The sequence below is a fragment of the Myotis daubentonii genome, chromosome 15 (genome assembly GCF_963259705.1).
Source record: "Myotis daubentonii chromosome 15, mMyoDau2.1, whole genome shotgun sequence".
In the NCBI taxonomy this organism is placed as follows: Eukaryota; Metazoa; Chordata; class Mammalia; order Chiroptera; family Vespertilionidae; genus Myotis; species Myotis daubentonii.
In genome coordinates, this window is record NC_081854.1 from 33,146,513 (window position 1) to 33,173,097 (window position 26,585).

Here is a 26,585-nt window from a genome sequence, read left to right on the forward strand (position 1 = left end):
CTGGCCCCACCTCCATCAAGCCCTGCTGGGCTGGGGGTGCAACCTCAGGTCCCCTGGCCCAGCACCGGGCAGGCAGAGCAGCCTCAGGTCCCCTGTTAAGCTCCGCTGGGTGGGGGGGCGCAGTCTCAGGGCCCCCATCAAGCCCCACTGGGCCGGGAGCATGGCCTGAGGTCCCCCATCAAGTCCCACTGGGCGAGGGGTGCAGTCCTAGGTCCCCACCCCGGCACCATGCAGCCTCAGGTCCCTGTTGATCGCTTGTTGTGGCTTGTTACAGGAACCCTGCCTCTACTGTGGGTGCAGCCATCTTGTGATGGTGTGATGGAGTGATGATCAATTTGCATATTACCACTTTATTATATAGGATACCATCTTTCATTGCTAATACTGGTCATTTCTATCTTCTTCTTTTTGATAAGCCTTTAGCCAGACTAACACATTTATTGATATTTTCAAAGGATTCACTTTTGACTTTTTTTCCTGTATTTGTCTTCAACTACACTGATTTCTGTTCTTTACTATTTTTATTTTGGTGAATGCCCTCTGCACTTGATGGGTGGAGTGCTTTATAGATGTAAATCAAGCTAAGTTGCTTAATGGTGTTCCAGTCTACTGTATCCTTGATGAAAAGGTTCCATTTGAGTGTAGTTTGATTTATCCATCATACTTTATGGCTTGCATTGTGTTTTATTTAGTAAAATTTTACCCATCTCTGTTTTCTTCCAAAAGCTTTATTGGTTTCTTTTCCATTTATACTCTACCTTGGGTATTTTTGTATGGTATTAATAAGGCTTAAGAGTAATTTTTGTTATTGCAAGTATCAATCAACTTGGGTTTTTCTTTTAATTGTTTTTAAAGGGGAGGCATATTTCTTGGGTCACTCTGCTGAAGGATCCTGCAAAGGGAGAGGGGCAGCAGGAAGTGTCCTGGCCTTAGCGAAGCCCCATAGGAGGCTGTATGTGAGAAGGAATTCAGCCTTTACTGCTTAGTCGTTGCCGGGCAGATATCACCTCTGCCCAAAGGTTTCTGCAGCTAGTCCCCTCAATCTTTTTTTTTTTTTTTGCAGGGATGGTACATGTGTCTCTCTCATCATTGACTTCTGGTGTCTCTTGGGGTCTGGGCAGAGGACCACGGGGAACCCACACGCCCCCAGGCTGTGAATATTACTTTGGAGGGATCTGGACTCTGGGGTCTGCAGGGGTTCACTCTGACCTCTACCCTGTACTGGCCCAGGTGTCACCATCCCGGGCAGTCTGTCTGACAGCTGCTGTGGCTGGTGTGATGGTTACTTTCACGTGTCACCTTGAGCTAGGCCAGGGGTCCTCAAACTACGGCCTGCGGGCCACATGCAAAAACAAATATTGTATTTGTTCCTGTTTTGTTTTTTTACTTCAAGATAAGATATGTGCAGTGTGCATAGGAATTTGTTCATAGTTTTGTTTTTTTTTTAAACTATAGTCCAGCCCTCCAACGGTCTGAGGGACCGTGAACTGGCCCCCTGTTTAAAAAGTTTGAGGACCCCTGAGCTAGGCCATGGTGCCCAGCTGTTTGGTCAAACACCAGTCTAGATACTTCTGTGAGATGTTTAGATGGGATTCACTTTAAGTCAGTAGCCTTTGAATGAATCAGATTCCCTTCATAATGTGGTTGGGCCTCATCCCATCAGTTGAAGGCTTAAAAGACTCAGATTCCCCAAAAAGGAAGGAATGCTGCCTCAGGCTTGAGCTGCGATATCAACGCTTTCCTGAGTCTCTCCCGCCTGCCAGGCCGCCCTAAAGATGTCTCACTTGCCAGCCCCGACGATCAGGTGAGCCAGTTCCTTAAAACAGCGGTCGCCAACCTTTTGGACCTCACAGTGGTCTGCGGACCACTGGTTGACGACCGCTGCCTTAAAACAAATCTCTCCCTCTCCATCCTACTGGTTCAGTTTCTCTAGAAAGCCCTGGCAAGCACCTGGGGGAAAGAGCTGCGGCCTCATTTCATTTCTGGTTCTCCGTGGCGGTTTTGCCCGCTGCAGACAGAGGCATGGGGCAGAGACCGCTCCGCTCTGCCACCTTTCAACGGGAAGGACAGTCACGTGTTAAACGTCTCTGGGGCAGCGGGTGATAAGGCTCGCTGTCAGCCAGGCGGGCAATGTTCCACTCCTGGTTCTGAAGGGAAGGGCTGCTTACCGTTCATTTTAAAAGCTGGGCCTTCATGTCGGCCACTCAGGCTGAGACTGCTGCTCACACATACGTGGTGATGCGCACAGCCTGGCCCCTTGTAGGAAAAACACTAATTCAGTCCATCAAAGTAATAACCAAGCTCCTGGCCTAGCGCGTAACAAACACCCAAAGCCCCGTCTGCTGGAGGAGGAGATGGCCCTGGGAGGCCATCCTGTCCTGTCCCAGCCCACCCCCACCTCGTCCCAGCCCCTGCCCCCCCCACTCCACCCCCCGCAGGCACCCGTGCATTCTTCACGCCGGGGCTGCACGCATTGAGGTCTCGCACAAGGACACAGGCAGACGTGGTTTATAAAAATCATCGTGATTTAATAAATAGCGAGGTGTTTCTGTGCAGCTTCCTCACAGTCCGTCCCAGAGCCCGAGGGGCCCGTGTGGATGCGCCTGGGCCGAGCTTCCCGCTGGCCTCCCGGGAGAACTGGGTGAGCGATCCGCACGCTGCGTGTCCTAGAAGCGCCCCTTCTCTGAAGAGGGCCCGGGGGAGGGGCGCAGTCACATAAAAATATAGCTTATCTGGGGCTTCTACATGGTCGGGCTCCACTACACGTCTTCCTGGTGGACCTGGGCTTTCCTGGCCGCGGAGCAGACTCTCTCACAGAGTTTGAGGAGCTCTGACAAGATGAACACGGATGAGGCCAGCCCGGTTAAGAGCAACAAGTCTGTGAAAAGGTGAGGAGAGAAAAGGGTCAGCTCTGCCCCCAGAGTTGGGCAGTGCCCAGCACGGAGGTGGCCTCCCATGCAGCTCTCAGGACCCCTCACTGCGGAGCTGCTCCCTACACCTCGTTCTAATTAGAGAGACAGGCAAGGGGGCCAGGAGCCGGGGACTAGCCCTTCCATGTCCCTGAGCAGCTCCACAAGGGCCAGTAGCCTTTCTAGGGGGTTCAGGGCAAGGGGCAGAGGGGCGGGGCAGTGGGCAGGTCACCCAGGGCAGCTGCCCCTTAACCATCGCTTCTGGCCCAGCCCACCCTGGCTTGTTCTGTGGGTTAATTCTTAAAGACACCCGACCCCACTGTATGTTATTGCTCAGAACCATCCCTGCTCCCTGTTGTCAACCATCTGGGACAAATGGTGCCCAGTCACGGTGTTGCCTTCAGAGCTGGTGACCTGGCTTCATTCCCAGTGGATGGAAACATCCACGAACATTTTTTGGGGCGGGCAGCGTCTTTTGTCTGTGCCCACAGGGCGTTCACAGCAGACCCAGGAGGACACTGCTTCTTAGATTTGGGGAATAAAGCTGATTTCCCCAGCCTTGCCTCAGGCCCCGTGCTCTGCCTGGGGCTGCCTCACCGCCTGCCCTGGGGTGGGCTGGCCAGTGGAAATCCTGGGCGAGAAGAAAGGGTGGCGGTGGGAAGGGATGGTATTTGCTCTGCTCCCTCCAAGTCCCTGTGGTCACGGTCTCTCTCTCTAGGGACTTCCTCCCCTTCAGGACCCAGCCCTCCTCCCACTTCTGCTCAGTCATCACAGCTGCAGGCAGAGGAGGCCAGGCCACCCCCCGGCAGCTTCCCGAGAGAATGAGGGTCTGGGGAGGCCTAGCGAGGATGGGGGAGCCCTGGGGCTCCGCACAGGGAATGTGTGCACCTCTGCAGAGAGCGGGTCATGAAGTCGCGTCCCTTTCAGCAGTGCTGTCCCTACTGGTGGCCACTCCCTGTCTTCAGGTAAGTGGGTGTCCGGGTCACCCCTCCGCTGGGGCACACAGCATGTCACAGCTGAGCCCAGACTGTCCCTGCACCTGCTGTCTGTGCTCTGAGCCTCCTTGCACAGGGAGGGGACGAGATGCCAGTCCCCTTCTGCCCTGGGCGGTCCTGCCAGAGGCACCTGCTCGCTGCAGTTCCCTGGGTTGTCCCTGTCCCCAGCAGTGGCCCTCCTACCCAGGGCAGATACCTGTCTGGCCCTTTGGGGACCCCGCTTCCCAGTTACGAGTATGTGGTGGCCATGGTCTCTGGTGATCCCGTCCTCAGGTCCCCTCCTACTCACCGAACGCCCCCAGGTTCTCCGTCTGGAAGACCTTCTGCAGGGGGGGCACGTAAATCACGGCCAGCTGCCCTAGGACGGACCCGAGCACCGAGTACAGGAACATGTGGTTCCCGAGGAAGCCGATCTCGAATATCAGCTTGGTCTGCGGGGAAGGCACACGCCCCGTCTCAGACAGGGATGCCCGAGCCCAGAGCCCCCGAGGGAACCGGGCAGGGACCCGTCTCGCAGAGGACACGGTTCAGTTCCCCAGGGAGGAAGCCGGGAGGCGGCAGGTCTCACCTGAGAGCGACAAGTCAGGGCATTGAAGAGGTCAAAGAACACAAAACAGGTGAAGGTCATGGTCGTGGTGCGCGGGGTGCTGGCCTTGTCCTCAGGGATCTGGAACACAAGGGCACGGGGGAGGTGATGCAGCCCCGCCCTGAACTCGGCGTCCATCGCGAGCCCGGCCAGAGCACCTGCAATCGCCTTGGGGTCCAGGCCACTGCATGTGAGCTGGACTAGACACGGATCGAAACGTCCCTTCAGTCCTGGGTCCACTCGTGCGGCCCAGAAGCGTGTCTCCGAGCCACCCCAGGGCCTGGCCCGCTGCAGCACCTGGGAGGGGCCGTGAGCCCTCGCTCCGGAATTGCATGCTGGGGGGGACCTCTCGTAAGTAAATGGAATGTCCCTTCCTCCAGCAGGTGACACTGCCACAGGTACATCCACTTCGCAGGAGGTCGCTTCCCACAAGCAAGGCAGAAGGCCCCCGACCCCAAGGGGAACCCGGCCTGGGAGGCTGAGCGAACAAAGCCACAGGCCCCTCCCTCCTCTGGCGCCGCTGGGACCCGTCTCAGGTCCCCCGCCTGACAGGGTGGGGGGGTCCAGGGTGAGAGGAGCTGGCCGCGCTCCGGAGCTTCCCTCTGCCTGACTCAGGTGGCCACGAACCCTCTCTGGCGCAGGCGCCCGTCACCACTCCTGCCTGAGACCCTCCACGGGACCAGAGGTTCACCCGCCTCCCCTGGGGGGACGCTGTCCAAACGGGCAACCCGGGGGCCTGAGAATCTGCATTCCCCCCCCCCAAGGTCCTGGGTGCTGATGCCACAGCGGCGGCCCCTGCTGAGAACAACTGTGTTCCAACAGGAAGGTTTGCGTCCCTCCCTCCACCAGGCTCAGGACACAGCGGTGGCGGCCCAGTGTCCCATCCCGCCTCCCGCACACGGGTGACGGGAGTTAAGGGTCTGTGTGGGCCACCTGCCTAGCTCCGTCTAGCTCACTGGATGCCTGGGGAGGGCCTCCTGAACCTGCAGGCCATGACGAGACCCTGCAACAGTGACCTCAGCGAATAAACAGATTTCAGACTGTTTCCTGGTGACAACAGAGAGGAGAGGCATGTGTCCCACTTAGAAAAAAAGTCTGCATTCTTTCTCTGCCCCTGAGGCCTCACATCCCTCCTGCCTCTTCCCACCTCTGCAAAGTCAGCTCCTAGTCCCCCATCCTCCAGCCCCACAGCAGGGACTGTCCACCGGCTTCCCACACGCCCAGCCCCGCAGTAGCCGCCAGGCACCGAGGGGCGCCGTGAGCACTGTCCGCACCTCTTTCCAGAAGATGAAGAGGGTCCCGCTGATGATGACAGAGGCCGACAGGAGGATCTTCAGGATGAGGGCTCTGCTGAGGATCATGTCTTTGACCTTCCTTGGCGGCTGCCGCAGGGTGTCTTTGTCCACCGGCTCTACGCCCAAGCTGCCCGGGACAAAACGTTGGAACAAACCACTGAAAGAGGAACCTGAAGCAGAGATGTGCTCAAGCCACCATGAAAGGCTCAGCCAGGATGGGGAGGTGGCAAAGGCCTCCACGTTGTCCTGTGTGAGCCAGGGGTGTTCCCAGTCTCATGGAGCCCTCCATGTCCTCGCTGGGAGCCTGCCCTTCCCATCTTCCGACCCCTTCCCCCTAACCACCCAGTCCCTTAGCTCCATCTGGGGAGACCCCCAGAGCCTGGACTCAGGGCAGCTTGCCCAGCTCCATCTATAACCCCCTCACCCGCATGCACACACACCTTGATCTTGGACCCACACGTAGTCATTTTTCTGCTCAATTTCTACCACAAGGGGATCCACCCAGAGCTGGGCCTGGCCCCATCCCAGCTGGCCAGAGACACAGGATGCAGGCCCTGCCCACCACAGAACTCCCCATCGACTAAGGGACACCTGCCTCAGCCCATTCCAAAACAGTGGTAGGTGTTGTGGGGGCACCGAGGAGGGAACAGGCTGGGTGAGGCCCCACTGTGTGCAGATATGGCTGAGGTCCCAGCCCTGTGCTCAGGAAGAGTGTGTAGAAGGGGGAGCCTCTACTTTGGGGATGTGAGGTGAGGATAAAGTACAACCCTCTTTCCTCAGCAGCTGTCACTGGTGATGATAATATTAATCATAGTAACAGGAAATCAGCTACATCTGAAACAACACCCACTATGTGCTCAAGCACAGGGAAGCGCCTTGTTTGCTTTGGTCATCCCGATTCCAAAGCTCGTTCTTCCTCCTGCACCATTCGCTAGCCTAACTCTCCTTTCTCGTTCAGTCAGCCACTAATTTACCCAGCTCCTGCGCTATGCCAAGCACCATTGCAGGAGCTGGGGATACTGCAGGGACCAAAAAAACTTGCCTCCATGAAGCTGACATTCTGCTGGGGACATGGATTCTATATAATCAGGTGAGCAAGGAAGTACATTTTCCTGTCCAGGGAAAAATAAAGCAGGGTAAGGTGGCTAAGAGAGGAGGATGCTGTAATCAGGGAGGACTTCTCGAGGTGGTGACCTGAAGGAAAGGGACTGGGCCATGCAGCTAGCCCAGGGACAGCATTCCAGGCAGAATGTCCATCAGCCCTGCCCTTCCTGCCCAGGCACTTCCCCCTGTGGCCAGTGTACCACACTTAAGTTTTCCGGGGTTTCCTATGGCCAGTGACCGTGTTTGCCCCTCCCCCCCCAGCCCCTGCACAGAGCAAGGGTACAGTCCGTGGAGGCTGGCAGAAGGGTGTGGCGGTCCCGGCCAGCCCAGCGCCTCACCTCTGTGCTGGCGGCCCGTCCATGATGATGTTGATCCACAGGATCTGCATGGCGTTGAGGGGGTTGGGCAGGCTGCACATGGTGGACAGAGCGATGAGGCTCAAGGCCGCGATGCTCCTGTGGGCACAAGCGGCAGAACAGGGCACGGTCAACAGCGCTGGCCGCGCCGACGCAGCCCTCGGCTCTGGGCAGGGCCGGCCTCGACTTACGTGCTCAGCTGAAATCGGACGAAGTTTTTGATGTTATGGAAAATCCCCTTGCCTTCCTCCACGGCACTCCTGCAAGAGGGGAGGAAGCACTGATTCACGAGGAGGGCCTGGCAAGGTTCAGCAGCACTGTCGGCTGCTAAATGAAGGGATGGTGTCAGCCAGTGCTTGGAACCCCCTTCCCGTGTCCCCTGGCTGGCATTCCGGGAGACACACTGGTAGAGAATGATGTCCCAACGGGTACCCTCAGCGGCTGGGGACAGGTTCCTGAGCCACGATCTCCCTCCTGTCTGAAGACTAAGCTACTCTGTCATGTGACCCCGGGGACCTCAGCCCTCAGCCTGGACTCCCAAAGGGCCTACTGCACCTCTGACTCACCCTGACAAGGGGCACAGCGAAACCAACTAGATCCAATAGTTAGGTCCGGGGCACAGCAGGAAGAGAGAGCTGGGTTCGTCACCCTCTGTGTGTTAGAGGAGCTCTTTGCATGGGAAAGTCCTGGGTCACGAATGTAGTAGAAAACTGCCCAATCCCTCCCTTTTGTTACTAAAAAATTTGCAAAGCAACGAAAGCTGCAGAGCTATATATTAACTAAGTTTTCTCACCAAGAGGAACTGTTTTACGAATTCCTAAGGTGATTCCTTTTGTCAAGTCGGCAATCACATCAAACTCCAATATTTGACATCAGGTTTAAGAATAGTTTTTTCCGATCCCCATCGGTGTTAACGATCTGGGCATTTCTGTCCAATCTCTTTTCAGTTCATGAAATGCATGTATCAATGCAAACACACAATAGACTCAACCTGAACGTACTCATTTCTCTCTGATGCCATTCATTTAACACCACAGTGTGAGCATGTCTCTGTCATTAAAATGTTCTCCAAAATGAGTTTTCTAATGGCCACGTCGTATTCCCGCCTCTTGCTGTTGGCACTGAGGGTGACCCAGGATTTCCTGGCACATGTGCTGCAGCTCCCCCATCCGCCCCAGGCTTTCCCATCCGCTGCACTGTCTGCGACATTCCCCAGGTGCCGCCTGCGTCACCCCAGGTGGCCCCCATGACCCCACTTTAAGGGGTGTTTGGGCCTGAGGACACCTTATATCTATAGCACAGCGGATCCCAGGGGGCTGCTGGTTAACCCACTCATTTTTGCCACTAAAACACCACCCAAAGAGCAGCTTACATGATGGCTGAGAAGTCATCGTCCACCAGGATCATGTTGGCAGCCTCTTTGCTGACATCTGTCCCCGTCTGCCCCATGGCGATTCCAATGTCCGCAGCCTTCAGGGCCACCGCGTCGTTCACCCCATCCCCCGTCATGGCCACAATCGCCCCCGACTCCTGCAAAGCCTTTGGAAGAGGAGGCGAGTGGAGGCATGCAGCCTGAGGCCCTTCCTTCTAGATCAGCCGTGGGCAAACTCCGGCCCGCGGGCCGAATCCGGCCCGTTCGGCTGTTCTATCCGGCCCGCGGAGCCGAAAGAGCGGAGGGTTCTCTTGCTCTCCCCTCCGCTCCTTCACCAGCAGCAGTGTTAACATGTATTAGTTCACACAAACACTCCCTCCATGCTTTTGTTCCGGCCCTCCGGTCCAGTTTAAGAACCCACTGTGGCCCTCGAGTCAAAAAGTTTGCCCACCCCTGTTCTAGATCCTTCCTTCCCTCCTGACGCTCTGTCTCTCGCACTGTGGCTGACAGCAGAGATCCCCCTGAAGGGCACCGACACCAGCTGGCCTGAGTCTGAATCCCAGCTCCATCTGCAAGCCTACTATGTGCCAGGGTGTTCCAAGCATGGAGTCACCTCTGGCTGACCCTAGGAAGCGGGCAAGCCTTGAACTTCTCAATCTCAGTTTCTCCATCTGCACAATGGGAGCAACAGCCCCTCCTTCCCAGGGCTGGAGTTAATAAGAAGCCAGAGACCACTCGACTAACCAAGGCTGCTAGCCTCTTTTTATATTTCCCTTTGCCTCACCCAACTCCCACTCCCTGATTTTGGTGCAGGAGGTAAAGGGTTCCCCATCAGTTCTTCCCTCCCCAGAGGCTGGAAAAAGGCAACCGCTGACGCAGCTGCCCTGGACCCAAGGGAGGAAGCCAGGCTTGAGGACGGCCAGGATCCCGCCAGCTCAGGCCTTGCGCCATCCTGGCGAGCAGAGCCACAGTGGCTGCCCTGGGCTGTGCCCCAAAGGACAAGTGAGGCAGGACCTGCCTCCGCACAGCTTACCTTTATGATTTTGAGTTTGTGCTTCGGGCTGGTCCTGAAGAAGACAGACACCTGAATATAGAGGCGTGAAAGGGCAGAGTCCGTGAATGGGAAGCTGGAAACACAGCCCCCTCCCCCTCCCAGCGAGCCCCCGGGGGGACCCTACCTTCCCCACGTGGTCAGCCAGCTTGCTCGGCTCCATACTTTCCACCTCCTCCCCGGACATGGCACTCAGCTTCCCGTTGCACAGGCCGATGTTCTGTCCTGCGTGGTGGGGGGAATCCGCGCTCAGGGCCTGCTCGGGGCCTGCAGCCTGGTCCCTGGCCTCACCCCTCACTCCACCTACCTGACATCACTCCCTGCCTTGGACACAGAAGAGCAAGGATAAAACCCACGATGGCTACCATTAGCTGAGCACCTGCTATGTGACATGATCTAAGTCTACCCACAGAATTAGCCCACAACAAAGGCCATCTTATCCCAGGGTCACAGAGCTGGCGGGTGGTAACTGGAACCTGGCAGGGTTCCGTCTGGCTCCACGGTGCCAGGCTGCCTTGAGACGGAGGGGCAAGAAAACGGAGGTGTGGCAACCCTCCTAGCAATAAGAAGAAGAGTAGGGGAGCGGGGTGGCTAGCTAGCCCTCTGCTGATGAAGAGCCTGAGGGTCAGAGTGGGTCAGTGATTTGCCAAAGGTTCACAGCTGAGGACAGAAGCCAGACAGAAACTATGCACTGGGTGGGATCGATGCTGCCTGTGAAGGTGAAGATCATGGATGAAAACCCTGGCACATAGTAGGCTTTCATTATACGTGAGGGCTTTGCCCCTTTTGGAGACCCTGCCAACATTTCAGAGACGACAGCCTTTGAAGGTGGGATGCTGGGACGTGCACACTGAAAGCTCGAATCTTCTCAGTGCCGAGCAGGCGGGCTCTCCGCCCGGGCCCGGGGAGGAGTAACCAATGGCGGGACCCCACCGTGAAGGATGGCAGGTCCTGCTTCCTCCCCCGCCGCCCGCTTACCTATCGCCAAGGCCGTCTCCAGGGCATCCCCCGTGATCATTTTCACGGACACGCCGGACTCGGAGAGGACCCGCACGGCCTCCCTCACGCCCGCCCGCGGAGGGTCGATGATGCCCACCAGGCCCAGGAAGGTCAGCTGCCCCAGCTCGGGCCCAGAGGCCAAGGCCAGCACTGCGGAGAGAGCAGACCACGGAGGTGTCACCGGGCCGGGGGGACCGGTTTTAGCCGCAGTCAGCCCTGGCCCACTATGTCGCAGCTCCTCCTGGCGGTGAGGGGCTTGGGCACCGAGTTCGCGGGCTCCGCAAGGGGAGGCAGAGGTCTGTGCGGTGGTCACAGGCCTGCACAGGGCAGCGCGCCTCACCCCAAACAGAGATGCTAGAGACCCCTTCCCTGGCCCCAAACAAGCTCTGGACAGAGGTTCTGTAACCGCACCCCCAAACAAGAGTGCCGCGAGGAGGTCTGGGAGACGGCCTGCAATTCTATGGGTTCTCCTGGTCTGCCCAGCAGCAAAGCTTAGGGGAAATGTGCGGGCGGGGAACAGGGGGAGAGGACTCGGGTTTCAGTGGCGCAGAAGCCAGGCCCAGCTCCCGGGCGAGTGCTCCAGGGGGTGCCCCTGACTGATAACCGAGGGGCTGTGGTCCAAAGCCTCGGGCTGCGCCTCCCTAGGACAGCTGCCCTGTGCCCGACGCAGGTGCTGCTCCCCCCTCTCCCGAGGCCGCGATCCCTCCCCTCGCACTGTCTGCTAGCAATGTGCTCCTAAGGGGGAAACCAGTGTGGCGAGCCCCCTGCCCATCCCCCGAGGGATACACGTGTCCCACGGTGTTTTCCGATACTTTCTCCGACAGGCCGATAAATGACGCGACAGGACACGGGTTTTCAACACCCAGCCCGCAGGGGAGGCCCCGGCCCTGGTGCAGAACACGGGATGGCCAGGGAGTGAAGCGTCTGCCTTGACTGACAAGAGCTCTAGGCTTTCCTGACAGTAAGCGCTGAGCGAGACCCAGCAGGACAATCGCTGTTTCCGGGGCACCCCATTCACCTTAGGAAACTCGGGGGCAGGGGCCGCCTCTCCTCATCCTGAGCTGCACCTGCATGAATGGGTGTCTTTGGTGGGGGGGCTCCCTATCCATTCCACACTTGCTTGACTCTCAGTGGCAACTGCCTGCTGCCACTCTGACCACCAGCTCACAGACTGAGGACCCTGCATCAAGGCGCCTGAAAAGTCAGCGTGACATGCAAACGCCAAGCCCAGACTGGCCACAGGCACTGACCCCGCAGGCCGAGCGACCCCATCCTCTTCTCTGCCTGCTGGCACAGGGACCTCTGCTGGGGCGTCAGCGGCAGGGGGATGCCCCCGTTGTTGTACATGGTACAGTAGCGAACCACCTCTTCGAAGGCCCCCTTCATGAAGTAGATGTCTTCCTGCCCCTTGGAAAGGACAAAAGGGAAAAAATCTGTCACCGGTGCTTCCGGGTGATGTCACCTCACCCACAGAGGTGCACGGCAGGTGACTTACAGGGGCTGTCAGCTTCTCCAGTGTAGGAGGGATGAGGTAAGTTTCAGGAAACCCACGCCACGGAATACCGCACAGCCCAGGAAAGGCACGGGCTGATCTCTGACCCCCTCCGCCCCGCCCTGCATTAAGTCCCCATGTTAATGTCACTCAGCATGTTCCTTTAATGTTCATATCTCAGCCAGTGTTATGTGTTAGGTATGTGACTGATTTTGCTAAATGTCTATTTCAGAACAAGACTGTTAAGGGGAGGTACCTCAGGTGGGAGATGGGTAGGCAGAGAAGGGGGGCAAATTATAAAGAGCTTCTACTTTTAAAGTCACATTTCCATATATTTTAAATCCTCACCCAAGAACCTGTTTATTGATTTTAGAGCGCGGGGCAGAGGGAGAGGGAGGGAGGGAAAGAGAAAGAGACACATGGATGTGAGAGAGAAACATCCATCGCCTGCCTCCTGTAGGTGCCCCAACTGGGGATCAAACCTGCAACTTTTTGGTGCCCTGGATGATACTCCAACCAACTGAGCCACCAGCCAGGGCCCATACTTTTTTCATGAGACTATATTACAATCACCTTCAGGGGCATGATTTGAAGGCATTAAGACATTTTTTAACAAATCCATCACCCCTTTCAAACACCCAGAACTGACATGCCCACCCAAGACCTGGAATGAGCTGGTGGAGCTGCCCGCTGGCCTGAACGAGATGAGAAATCTCAGCATGGGCATAGATTCCAGAAAGAACGGGGGAGGGGGGGGGATGGTTGGAGGAAAAGGCAGAAGGCAATAAAAAGCAGTTTTTAAAAAAAGATTTTTTTTTGTGCTAGCTGGTTTTGCTCAGTGGATAGAGCATCGGCCTGCGGACTGAAGGGTCCAGGTTTGATTTCAGTCAAGGGCATATGCCCGGGCTGTGGGCTCGATCCCCAGTAGGGGGTGTGCAGGAGGTAGTCAATCAATAATTCTTTCTCATCATTGATGTTTCTATCTCTCTCTCCCTCTCCCTTGCTCTCTGAAATCAATAAATCTATATATATAAAAGCCTAAGTGACCATCCCTCTGGTAGCTACAATGCGCAATGACCACCAGAGGGCAGACACTCAACACAGGAGTGACTTGGCAGCAGCAGTTCTCGAGTGACACACCTGGAACCAGAGAGGAGGGAGCCTGATTCTGAGGTGCGTCACCTGAGAACCGCCCTCTCACAATCTGGGACCCCTCAGGGGATGTCGGAGAGCTGGTTTCGCCCGGTCCCTGCAGGCTAGGCTGAGGGACCCCACCTGCTGGAGGGATCCTGCTCACTCTGCAGACACCCCAGGTGCGGCTGGCCGGGGAGCGACCATGGGAGGTTGGCTCCAGGGCATGTCTGGCCCATCTTGCCCAGTCCTGCCCTGCCAGCTACCTTCTAATTAATTTCCTTTCAATGTGCATGAATCCCTGCACTGGGCCTCTCATTAATATAAATATATATATATAATTTAACATTTAAAAATAAAGATTATTTTTATTGTAAAAAATATGTAAAGCTACAGAAAATTTAAAAAGAAAAATAAAACAACAGTCAGCTGAATCCCCACCCAGGAATAGCCACAAATAGTCTGGTATATAGTCCTTTAATCACTTATAACATGCACACGTGTGTGTCTATGCATGTGTGTATACATGAGCTCACTGTTCACATCATTTGTGGGGGACCCCCTTCAGAAATGAAGAACTGGTCCTTCACTGTGACAGTTAAATAAGCTCACGTGTGTAAAAAACTTAGCATGAGATGCGAAGGAAGGACCCAAGTTAGCCATGGGGTCAATTTATCAGAAGCCTAAGGTCGCTCTAGTAGTAATTACTCAGCAACTATATTACAGGCCAGCGGCTCTCGCCTTGAGCGTGCATCCAAATCCCCAGCAAACACAGATTACTGGCCCTACCCCTGGGTTTCAGGAGTTCAGGTGGAACCCGAGACTCTGCATTTCTTTTTGTTTGGTTTTGTTAATCCTCACCCGAGAATATTTTTCCATTGATTTTTTTTAGAGAGAGAGTAGAAGGGAGAGGAGAGGGAGAGGGAGAGGGGGAGGGGAAACAGCGAGAGAGAGAGAGAGAGAGAGAGAGAGAGAGAGAGAGAGAGAGAGAGAGAGAGAAACATCGATGTGAGAGAGACACATCGATTGGTTGCCTCCCACACGTGCCCCATAGGGGCCGGGGATTGAGCCTGCAACCGAGGTATATACCCTTGACCGGAACCGAACCCATGACCCTTCAGTCTGAGGGCCAACACCCTAACCACTGAGCAAACGGGCCAGGGTGAGAACCTGCATTTCTAACAACTTCCCAGTTGGTGCAATGATGGGCTGGTACAGGAACCCCACGTGGAAGACCAGTGACTCAGTTAAAAATCTCAGAAGACCCAAGATAGTCAAAGATTTGATTGCTATCAACTGTACTGTCATGTATTTGGAACCTCACAGAAGCAATGGAAACTCTAACCTCTCTCCCTGATGTCTGCATTTGCTTGATTTGGGGGGTGGGGGGGGTGGGGGAAAGGGGCCGAGAAGCAAACTCACGTCATTCTTGGGGCTGCACTTTACTGCCATCCACTTCTGCTCTGAACTGAACGGGATCTCTTGTTTCCTCACGTAGGAATCTTTAACATCGCTTAAGTCCATCTAGGATAATAAAACCAAGTTTTCAGCGAGGCATTCTAAAGCAATTTCTATGCAAAGCTCAGTCCATTTACTAGTAAGTGACTCCCTAATGAAACCATCTCGGGCAGATGAGAAATCCAAGCGTTTAGCTCACGGAGAAAGGCGATTTGCTTTCAAATGTCCCAACCAGGAAAAAAAAAAAAAGCCTCTTTCTCTCGTCCCAGGGGCAGAACCACGTGTCCCTGAAATAGCTCCAGCTGAAACTTGCTCAGAAACGGGAGCCTGTGGGGTTCTTGTCAGAAGAAACGTCAGACTTGAGGACGGAGCCGTTTCCCCAGAACGGTCCCCTGGGTTAGAGGGTGGCCTGTCGTCACAGCCTGGGGTCCCTGCCAGACCTGACATTTGCTGGCTCTTTGATGGTTTGCAGGCCACTTAGTTGACAGCTTTGAGCCTCAGTTTCCCCAGCTGACCACCAGTCCTAACCTGCGCATCCCGTTGCCTCACAAGGGTGAAAAGCGGTCCCTAGGAGGGCAAAATATCCACTTTCTAAGTACTTAACGCGCAGACATGCATGCAGTACACCAACAGACATACAACATATCTGTGGTGTTAAAATTCCATGGAAGAAGTGACTAGGGACAAATGTCTAAAAAGGCTCCTGAAGGAAGGTATTATGGGTTGCACTGTGTCCGTCCCCAAGACACGGTGAAGTGCTAATCCCCAGTACCTGTGAATGGGATCTTATTTGGAAATAGGATCTTTGGTGATGTAACCACGGTAAGACGAGGTCTTTAGGGCAGGCCTAATCCAATATGACTGGTTCCTGGTAAGAGGAGGACAGCGCCACGTGAAGATGGACATACAGGGAGGACACCATGTGAAGACTAGAGGGATGCGTCTGCAAACCAAGGAGCACCAGGGATCACTGGGAGCACAGGGAGAGTAGCACGGGGAGCACATGGAGAGGAGCACAGGGAGAGTAGCACGGGGAGCACAGGGAGAGGAGCACAGGGAGAGGTGCAGGGGGAGCACTAGGAGCACAGGGAGAGTAGCACGGGGAGCACAGGGAGAGGAGCACAGGGAGAGGTGCAGGGGGAGCACTAGGAGCACAGGGAGAGTAGCACGGGGAGCACAGGGAGAGGAGCACAGGGAGAGGTGCACAGGGAGAGGTGCAGGGGGAGCACTAGGAGCACAGGGAGAGTAGCACGGGGAGCACAGGGAGAGGAGCACAGGGAGAGGAGCAGGGGGAGCACTAGGAGCACAGGGAGAGTAGCACGGGGAGCACAGGGAGAGGAGCACAGGGAGAGGAGCAGGGGGAGCACTAGGAGCACAGGGAGAGGAGCAGGGGAAGCACTGGGAGCAGGGGGAGGACTGGGAGCACAGGGAGAGGAGCACAGGGAGAGGAGCAGGGGGAGCACAGGGAGAGGAGCAGGGGAAGCACTGGGAGCAGGGGGAGGACTGGGAGCACAGGGAGAGGAGCACAGGGAGAGGAGCACAGGGAGCACTGGGAGCACAGAGAAGAGCACGGAGAGCACAGGGAGAGGAGCACAGGGAGAGGAACACAGGGAGAGGAGCACAGGGAGCACTTGGAGAGGAGCACAGGGAGCACAGGGAGAGGAGCACAGGGAGCACTAGGAGCACAGGGAGAGGAGCATGGGGAGCACAGGGAGAGGAGCACGGGGAGAGGAGCATGGGGAGCACTGGGAGAGTAGCACGGGGAGCACAGGGAGAGGAGCACGGGGAGAGGAGCATGGGGAGCAATGGGAGCACGGGGAGAGGAGCATGGGGAGCACGGGGAGAGGAGCACAGGGAGCACTAGGAGCACAGGGAGAGGAGCAGGGGGAGAGGAGCACAGGGAGCACTGGGAGCAGCCAGTTAGCTGGATCGCCAGGCCAGCCTCCCTTCCCTGCAGAGCAGCGGGAGTTGTTGAGTGGAGCCGCCCTCACTGTGTTAAAAGGGCAATAAGTTCCATTTGAATTACTGACATTCTGGAGAGCATTTTCTTCCGTGAGTGAAAGGAATGTCTTAAAGCGCCTTGTTTACCTTTACACGGACGTACTGAAAGGGTAATCCTTCTCCCCCTCATTCCCACCCTGCACTGGCTCCTGCAACATGGGGGAGAGGCAGAAATGTGGGTGCCCTGGCCTCGTGCTGGGGAGGAACAGGTGGACAGACGGACACAGGACAGTGCGATGAGTGACAGCTCAGGGTGCCTGGGTGAGCAGAGGCGTCTACAGAGGTGGAAATGGCAGTGAACTTGAAGAGAACATCTGAGGTGGCCGTGAGTCAGGAGCAGAGTTGCTGGGAAGGAGTGGGAGGGTCCACTCCACAGGACAGGCACCCATGAGTGGGCTCCTACCTCGACAGAGGGGTCTGATCAGACCTCTTCTGTCATTTGTCCCCTGAGCACAAAGCAGAGAGGCACACCCATCAACCCACCACCTATCCCTTCAACACTCGGGAGCAGCCGCTCTGCACGGGCACTGGGCAGCCTGGAGGGCACTTCTGCCCAGTCTCAGAGCTCAGGGGCTAACCGCTGAGCCCTGGGACCAAGTGAATGTGTGAAAAGGAAATAAAACATTCCCCACCTTCATTGCCAGGGCGATCAAGGCACCTTCCGTGGGCTGTCCCATCACGGTGTTCTTCCTGATGACAGCATTGTTGGCGACACAGCCTGCCTGCAAGGGGGCATTTCTGGATCTTTAGTTAATATTCAGAGCCGGCCCCTCTGGGTCCTGGGCCCACTCGGGCTGGAGAGAATCCCCACCAGCCCCATTTTAAATGCGTATTTCTCTCACGGTGCTGCTGACACCTACCTCCACCAATTTCCCCACGGAGACGTTGGAAAACTCCTTAACGACTTCCTTTGACGGTAAAAGACAGACTGTCCCTTGGCCATTATACCCAACTCCGCTGACCTGCAGGGCAAAGGGACAGAAAGGATGTCATCAAGAGTCAGAAATACACTCCCCTGGTTGAGCCATGGTATCTTTTCTGGGGATTCATTCCAAGGACAAAATCCTGGCCACACCCACGGCTTCAAGCATGGAGACAGATGCTCCCTGCAGGACTGCATGTTAGCGGAACCGCTCACTAACAGCCACGAGTCGGTAAACGGCAATAATTTTGCTCTGCAGCCAGGAAAAATCTGGGTAAGAAAACCAAGTAACAGCACCGGAGAGTGCTTATGTTGTAGAAAGAGCTAGGCAAACCTTTCCTTCTAGCGCCAGATAGCAACTAGTTTAGCCTTTGTGGCCCATTCACATCTCCGTTGCGACGACTCAGCTTTGCTGTTTGGCGTGAAAGGAGACACTGACTAACTATGAAAGGGGTGGCAGCATGCCAAGAAACTTTATTTGCAAAAGTAGGCCCTGGCCCAGGGCTGTCACGGCTGACGCCTTGGTGTGGAAGATTTTGTGAAAAAAGCAAGATACAAATTGCACATTCCAGGAGCCTAGGACTGTGCTGACACAGGGGAGGCTCAAAGCCCAAATGGACTAATCGTGATGCGTTTACCCCGGGAGGTTATGGGTAAGAGTCTTCTAGCTTTTAGATTTTATACTGTGCTTATTTTTAAAGATAATAAAAATGACGATGGCTATCTTCAATCAGCCGTGTTCCTTGCAGCTGTTGGTAACAAGGACTTTGCCCTATTTGTTTTCTCCGTGTTTTCTAGAAGTCTCCCTGCGCTTTCTCCAGGAAGGAAAGGGTCTGGCAGGGCACACCCTTGTCTTGAACCTTGTAATTCACACAGCACTCACCTCGGCATGGAGCCCATCCGACGTTACAAGCTGGCTGACAGTCATTTCGTTGGCGGTCAGGGTCCCCGTCTTATCAGAACAGATAACATTGCAGCAACCTGCCAGGAGAAACAGCAGAGGTTATAGAAAAAAGCAGTTCGTCGCCACCAACTCTCAGGCCTATGAAATACCCACGCTGAATGAATGGCACCAAAACATCCATTCAACCCAATTTTTAAGGATTCAATTAGCTGGGCTCCCTCACCTAAAGTCTCCACGATCGGCAACTTCTTCACAATGACCTGCTTCTTGGCCATCCGCAGCACGCCCAGGACCAGCGTAACCATGACAACGATGGGCAGGCCCTCTGGAATGGCAGCCACAGCCAGGCTGGATCGAAAGGCCAAATGGGTCACTTTTAACATGGACTTAAGAACGATATGAGTGCCCACTGGGATTGGCAACACTTTCCCCTTGTGAAGCTCGTCTCTAGTGTCCCCAAAGTTCCCGTTCTAGCCTCTGTTCCCCATTCCATGGTGCACCTGCCTCCTTCTTCAACATCCATTGCGCTGAGCCCCAATCCTCCCCCGCCCCATACATACACACACACACACACACACACACACACACACACACATACACACACACAAAGTCCTGCTTTTGGGGAGGGATCTTATCTATCAGACACCCACATTTTAGTGTGAATTAGTCTGCCAGCTGTTTTGCCTCTTTAAGTGTTTCTGCATCTAAATTGTTCTCATTTATTAAAGAGAAAAGTTTCTGGGCCCTGGGAAAGGAATTTCCAGAATCAGGCAATTAGTAGGAAGTAGAATTTTTTGCTTCAGTGGGTCTTCCCTTAAATTTCACTTTTCATTGCTCTAATGGTTTAGACCAGGGGTGAGCAAACTTTTTGACTCGAGGGCCACAATGGGTTCTTAAACTGGACCGGAGGGCCGGAACAAAAGCATGGATGGAGTGCTTGTGTGAACTAATATAAATTCAAAGTAAACATCATTACATAAAAGGGTACAGTCTTTTTTTTTTTTTTTTTTTTAGTTTTATTCATTTCAAACGGGCCGGATCCTGCCCACGGGCCGTAGTTTGCCCATGGCTGGTTTAGACACTTCTGGTAGGGAAGCCAGACAGAAAATTAAAATTGAGGAGGCAAAGTGACACAGCTATGCCTTTAGCAGATCTGTTTGGGGTATCTACTCACTTCTTTATCATCCCTACCCCTTCAACTCCTTATTGTGTGACCTCACTCTCCCACAGCCATAGCTGACTGGATTAGAGGAGACCGTGTGTTCCAAGCTGAACCAATGAGCTTCTAGTATTTGGGAATCTGAACCGGGATTTCGAACATGGATCCCCTTCCTGTGGGCAGGATGTCAGCATGTGGTAGGCTGTTAAGAAGGGGATCTTTCTGCCTCAATTTGGCTCCAGAGCATCGGGGCTGACTGCTCCCCCATCCCACATTCCTGGGCTGGCCTGACCGAGGGCAGAGGGCCGATAATGACCAGCTGGCCTCAGGCCGATGGGGGAGGCTGGAGATGAGCGCGTAAGAGGGTCCTTTTGTGCAGATCTGTGCAGTAAGCGTCACCACACCGCACCCACCAGGGCCACCCCCTGCATGGGAACCTCCAGCAGAACCCTGCAGGCCTTCAGTAAATATTTGCTGAATGAACGAACTCACAAGTGAGTATGTGGCAGGAGCCTCGACCCGCACTGGCCTAGCACATAGCGAGCGTTCTGCGTGGCTGGTTAATCATCAGAAAGCCCAGCTGAGGAGGCCCATTCACAAAGTCACACACAGCTAACGTGTTTCACCCAGTTTTAAGACAAGGCTGCTTGTGGAAAACACCATTATCTTGGGTAAACTAAGAAAAAATACCGCCAATTCATCAGCAACACGGTGCTTTATCGCAAGTCTGACTTCAGAGAAGTTAAGGTGTGAAAAAGGATGTGCATCTTAGAATTGAAGAAATACGGTAATGAAGGTGGCCTTTTACCCGGAGACAGTGGAGCATTCAGCTATAGAAACCAAGATGACTGACGTTGGTCGAGGGACTGTGCCTGGTTTCCATGGGGATGGCAGCGGGCCTGCTTGGTTTTATGGCACAGGCTGCCAAGGCTAACTGAGCAAACACCTGCGAGGGTTATGAGGGGGACTTTCCCCGGTGTGGCGTGGGGAGGGTGGTTTTGTACCAGGAAGCTTTCATAATAACAAAAAACGAGTCCACAAACTGATAAAGATAAGGATGGAAAAGCAAGTATACCATGGGTCATCTTGAGTGTCTCTCGAGGCAGAGGGAACAGGATAAAGTGTTTAAAAGAATGCCTCCCATTTATGTATTTTGAAGAGTCTCTTTCTCACTGGCTATCCTGCCATTTCTACATTCTAACGTGGTGGTTCCGCGTGACTTCAATTCTGCTAAAAAACTCCTTTCAGAGTCACAAGTGAAATGAACAGTTTTCTCTTAACAGTAAGTTACCCCCGATGCAGTAAAATGAATGAGAGGAAAGGGAATGTTAAGACAGGAAATCAGGAGTGACCTTGAGGAGATAGGGTGGGATGGACATGGAAGGCTTTTTTGTTATTTTCCTGGAAAGAGTTAACTGTCTTTGGCTCACAGGACTTCCCATGGTCTATAAGATGGGAATGGAAAGCTTCATTATTTCGGGGAGGTCTTTGGCACCATGGCATCTGGGAGCTCAGGCGTCCCAGTCCCTCTGCCATCACCCGCCTCTGACGGCGTAGTCACCTGAGCACTCCCTCCAGGGGCTGACTTCTTCCCCTGCTTCGTGCCGGACCCTGCCTGGGGCAGCTCCTTGTCACTGCCTCGCTGCTCCGAGTGCTTCCCGAACTGGGAGCATCAGCACCCATCCTGTCGCTAATGGTCAGGTAACCGTGTCCCTTCATTCACACACAGATAATCTTGAGCATGTACCAGAGCCACCCAGCCCTACAGCAAGGCTCTCCTGCCCACCGCTCAGCCCTGGGGGGCAGCACCTATGGCCTCCGGTCACTGCGAGGTGCGTTACTGCAACTTACTATAACGACAGCTGCACACAGGTGTCTGCCAACACTTGACTTGTTATATGTGAACCAGAGAGGCTCGGGGACCCGATGAATAACCGCATTCCTAATGGTCTGCTCCATGCTCTCCTTTGTTGTCTTTTTTGAGATACAATTCACATGCCCTAAAATTCACCCTTTTAAAGTATGTAGCTCAGTGGTTTCCAGTAGAGTCAGAGTCGTGCAACCACCACCCAAATCAAGTTCAGAACATTCTTGGCACCCCCGAGAGAATCCCTGCAACTGTTAGCAGTCACTCCTCGGCCCGGCCTGGGGGCCACGCGTCTGGCTCCCGCCTCTATGGCGTTGCCTAATTCGGACATTTCACATAACGACGTTACACAGTATGTGGCCTCTGTGTCTGGTTTCCTTCACTAGCATCGTGTTTTCTAGGGCCACCCACGTGGCGGGCGTCGGTGCTTTTTTCCTTTTTGTGGGTGAATAATATTCCAGGGATGATCTTTATCCGTTCATTAGCTGATGGGCATCTAAGCTTGTTTACACCATGGGTTTGGTGTCCTAAGTGTCTATGTTTGCTCACAGACATTAAAAGAATCTCCCATGAATCACCTAAAGCAGTTTGCAGACACCAACAGCAGGGGGGCCACACTCCGGAAGCCACGGGGCTTAACATGAGCCCAGAAACGTGTTGGCTTTTGTGTGCCCCAGAAGGCTCCCCAGCTGCCCTTCTGCTGGGACATATCCAGTTAGAGACCGTCCCTGGCACTCTGCCTCCCTGGCCGTGGCGAGCAGCCGGGGGAAAGCTGGGGCAACGTCAGCCACTGAGCCTGCTCCCGCTCATCTCTGCATCGTCCACCGGGCCCGGGGGTGTGACTGTTGCTTGTTAGAGTCACCATGTGGAGGGAAGGCAGCTTCCTCGGGCTTAAAGCCAAGGGCCCTGGTTCCCAGCCCTGCCATCAGCTGTGTGGCCTCAGTGACATGACCTTTATCATCTCCTGTAGATTCCTCCATAAAAGAAAGACCTAGACGGTACTTCAAAGGGATACTAGGAGCAAACACACACTGTGCGCTAGGATTGTTGCAGGAACCTTCACGGGCTCTCATCTCATCCTCGCCATGACCGCAGGAGGGGCTATCGCATCACTCCCATTTTACAGAGGAGAAAACTGAGGCACAAAGAGTGTAAAAGTCTGCCTAAGGTCACACAGCTAGCAGTGGTAAAGCCAGAATGTAACCCTAGGCAGGCAGGCAGGCTCTGGAGTCCACACCGCTAGCCAGAAAGATCCAAACCCACGGGCAAAAAAGTAATGGGAACAGGGGGTCCAAATCATACGCTTTCATTTGTTTCGCAAGCTTTCCCTGGGCACCCCCACCTGCCAGATAATGTATTCTTGGGGGCTGCGCTTGGGGTGAGGAGGGCGCATCTTCCCCACACTGTTCCCGCGTCCCAATCTTCCTGCCTTGTCTTGCTGCACTGACGAGGGAGGGAGGGCTCGGAGCCCTTACCTGACCCCAATCGTGAACATGCTGAGAAGGTGCTTCCCTTGCAGCCAGCCAGTGAGAATGATGACGCCTGGAGAAGAGACCAAAACAAGACAAAACATGTGTGTACACACACACACACACACACACACACACACACACACTCCAACACCTAAAGGCATGACAGCATTTCAAGTGTTTACAGGAGAAGAGACACAGGGCAGTGATTAATAACCTCAAGGACTTGTAACCACTTTTTCCTCTTTAAGAAACCCTTGTATCTACAAAGAAGAGTGTTTTCCTTGCTCTGGAAAAGATCCAGCCAGTTCAAGTCAAGAAAGAAACAACTGGATTGCTCTGGGCGGTTGTAGACAGCTACAGATTATTCCAACAACCCCCATGTGCTGTGAGGCTCCAGGACTCCCTGAGGTGGCTGAGGTGGCAGGCGATGCCTCTTCCGTGGTGGGCAGATGGGCCACAGTTTCCTGAGTGTTTTTATCTTGCCATGTTCATGATTAAATACATTCCCTTTTCCATGTTCTCCTTCATCAATCATTTACCCAATATTTACTAACCACCAGGCCCTGTGTTAGGCTCAGGATACATGGAGACTGTCAGGGGTGGACTCTTGAGGGCGAGAGGTGGCATGAGCCATGCTGGGACCCGTGAACGTTCACAAGAGGTCTGGCAATGGGGAAAAGTCCTGGGGCCTCTGGGGTGGCTTCAGTTTACTCATCTATAAAGTGGGGATAATGACCATGCCTTCCTCAAGGAGTTGTTTCAGGATTTAAGAGATGACAACACATCTGAAGTGCTTAGCTCAGCCCCTGGCCCACAGCGAATGCCCAGTCATTAACTGTTGCTGCAGCTGTATGGGAAGTGCTGGGAAGGTGAGTGGGAAGGTGAGTGGCCTTCCTGTTGACACTGGGGGATTTGCTGAAGATCATCAGCTCTGTTTCGCAGGAACAGGGAGCAGGGCAAGTTATGAGCTGTGTGATGGTGGTGGTGGTGGTGGTGGTACTAGTGTGTGTGTGTGTGTGTGTGTGTGTGTGTGTGTGTGTGTGTGTGTTTGTGATCACAAGTTCTGATTTGTTATGTGGTTGCTGTTTCATTCATACTATAATTAGCTACAGAACTCAGTAGTCAAATGAAATCTTAGCAGGAATCCAAATAAATCCTGATGCAAAAGGTTGGAGGGCAGAAGCTGTTAGAAATAGGGGTGGGGCAGTGAGTCTGGAGCCCTATCCATTAGGATCAGAACCCGCCCACCCTCGCCCCATCAGGCCTCCCTGCAGAAGGCTGCAGCTTGCTGACAGGGGCTCACACAAGCCTATGTGCACATCTGACAAGTCATGTTCAATAACTTCAGATTGGCCGCTTGAAACTGGCCATGCGGAGTGTATTGACACCACAGAAATTGGCAAACGCTACTCTGCCCTGGAAAGTTGTTAAACATGTATCAGGGCACCACTGCTGCCCTGCATCTCCCACTTGGGTCCTTAGCGATCCATGGAACCCAGTTTCAAAACTCCAGCTCATCTAGAACAATTCTTGAAATATTTATTATGAAGTAAAAGGTCTGAGTGGTAGTGTGGGCTGGTCACACACGTGCCAATTTAACTAAGCTTTAATTTAACTTGAGGAATAGTGGCTTAATGTAAGGCAATGGCCTTGTAGGACCCCTGACTTGGAATTTTTTATTTTTTATAAACAACTTCATCTTGGGGAAAGTCCTGTGAATACTACCTATTTGACAACTTAAAGCACATCTACTTGCTATTTGTTCTCGAGGCTACTGGGGTAGAAGGAGCAGCGCCCACTACAGCACTATGTCCTGCAGGTCACTGCAATCGCCCAGAGCACGTGTCAGAAAACTTCTTTTGGAACCAGCCAGAGGGTAAATAGTTTCGGCTTCATGGGCCACATCGTCTCTGCTGCAACTCAGCTTGGCCACTGTAGATAGCAGGTGAATGGGTGTGGCTATGTTCTAATTAAATGTTATGTATAAACACCGAAATCTGAATTTGAACTGAAACTTGAATTTCATATACTTCTCATGTTATGAATACCAGAGACCCAATGCACGAAATTCTGTAAGGGGCTTGGCCCTCGCAGCTCCTCACAGCCCCAGCTTCGTCCCTAGGGTCGTCCGGAAGGTCTTTCTGCTGTTTGGTCTAATTAGCATATTAGCTCTTTATTGTATAGGATTATTCTTCTTTTGATTTTTTCAATCACTTAAAAATGTAAAAGGTATTCATTGCTTGTGGGCCATTACAACACTAGGTGGCGAATCCAGTTTGGCCCAAGAGCCACAGATTCCAATCCCTGCTTTGGCATGTGAAATGCCTCTGGGCATTCTAGTCTGCCCTGAAGCCTGGGCAGCATGCAACCCCAAGGATGGCCAATAAGTGGCGCTCACAGCCACTTTCCCTTGTGTCACTCATCCTCCCAGTCCTCTTGGCCACCACAGTCCCACAGTCCCCTCACAGCACAGCCCCACTGGCTTTCATCAGACCTGGCAGATTAAAACCCATTTTTCATCACAGCTCCAGGACAAAGGAGGGCAGAGAGGAGGGAAGAGGGCATAGAGCTACTTAAAAACAGTAAACCAGTGAGTCAGAAAACTCTGAGCCGTTAAACCAAAGCGTGAATTTGGAAAGAAGACTAGACTGAAATGTTGGGGAGGGGTGGCCAGGGAGGGAAGGAGACAGCCAGGGCGCATCCTCTTAACCACTTTGCTAAGTTCACCACCTCCTACAGGTGGTAAAGGACTGGGGATACCTTCCGTACTTCTGAACTTATTTTTTCCCATGCCTGGAATGCCCAATCTCCTCTTTTGTCACCTGGCAAACTCCTACTCATCCTGCAAGACCTGGTTTAATGTCACCTCCTCCTTGGAGTCTTCCCAACCCTTCCACACCAGATTAACGGCTACATTCACATTTCATATTTGTTCAGGCATCTCTGCCCTATTTGCCTGGGGCCCTCCCCTAAACCACATCTTCCAGTCTCCCTTGCAGCTAGGCAGGCTGTGCGACTCCATCTGACCAACTGAACATGAACAAAAGTGATGACTTCACTTCCTGGTCCATGCCTTAAAGTTTTCCCACACAAGCCTCTGTGCTCTCTGGCTAAACAGAATTATGACCAGCTCCAAGGACCCAGAGGAAGGGAGAGCAAAGATACAGTGGGGGCCTGGGCCCCTGAGCTGGCATTTGAAGGTGAGCTGTCCAGAAAAGCCAAGCGGTCGCCACCCTTTCAGACCTCACGGACCACCAGTGGTCTTGCAGACCACTGTTTGGCGACCGCTGCTCCAAAGGTTTCCTTAAACCAGTGGTGGCCAACCTTTCGGACCTCACGGACCAGCAGTGGTCCGTGGACCACCAGTTGGTGACAGCTGCACTAGACCAAGAACATGCCCGTGGACTATGATATGGGCAGGAAATAAACTTCGGCCATGTTAAGTCACTACAAGGCAGGGGCTGCTTGTTACCTCGTCTGACTAATACAGAAGCCTGTCATTGTCAGAGTCT

The 26,585-nt window shown here is 53.9% G+C and overlaps 1 protein-coding gene across 3 annotated transcripts in view; it reads right to left on the minus strand.

Annotated features, from left to right (window-relative positions):
• Window positions 1-2,507: 2,507 nt before the first annotated feature.
• The window catches only part of ATP2C2 (ATPase secretory pathway Ca2+ transporting 2), a 55,261-nt gene continuing 31,183 nt past the window's right edge, over window positions 2,508-26,585 (minus strand). For 2 of the 3 annotated variants that reach the window (XM_059667192.1, XM_059667191.1), the window contains 17 exons: window positions 23,077-23,143; window positions 18,799-18,923; window positions 18,555-18,652; window positions 17,610-17,711; window positions 17,382-17,471; window positions 14,713-14,814; window positions 11,918-12,074; window positions 10,647-10,817; window positions 9,796-9,893; window positions 9,651-9,701; window positions 8,618-8,784; window positions 7,437-7,505; window positions 7,228-7,344; window positions 5,765-5,912; window positions 4,473-4,571; window positions 4,194-4,335; window positions 2,508-2,878 (listed from right to left, as the gene is read on the minus strand). In XM_059667192.1, the coding sequence (XP_059523175.1) occupies window positions 2,760-2,878; window positions 4,194-4,335; window positions 4,473-4,571; window positions 5,765-5,912; window positions 7,228-7,344; window positions 7,437-7,505; window positions 8,618-8,784; window positions 9,651-9,701; window positions 9,796-9,893; window positions 10,647-10,817; window positions 11,918-12,074; window positions 14,713-14,814; window positions 17,382-17,471; window positions 17,610-17,711; window positions 18,555-18,652; window positions 18,799-18,923; window positions 23,077-23,143 (1,922 nt within the window). In that variant the 3' untranslated portion in view covers window positions 2,508-2,759. Of the gene's footprint in view, window positions 2,879-4,193; window positions 4,336-4,472; window positions 4,691-5,764; window positions 5,913-7,227; window positions 7,345-7,436; window positions 7,506-8,617; window positions 8,785-9,650; window positions 9,702-9,795; window positions 9,894-10,646; window positions 10,818-11,917; window positions 12,075-14,712; window positions 14,815-17,381; window positions 17,472-17,609; window positions 17,712-18,554; window positions 18,653-18,798; window positions 18,924-23,076; window positions 23,144-26,585 lie in introns of those variants that run through there. The other variant, XR_009448860.1, reaches the window with a different exon arrangement.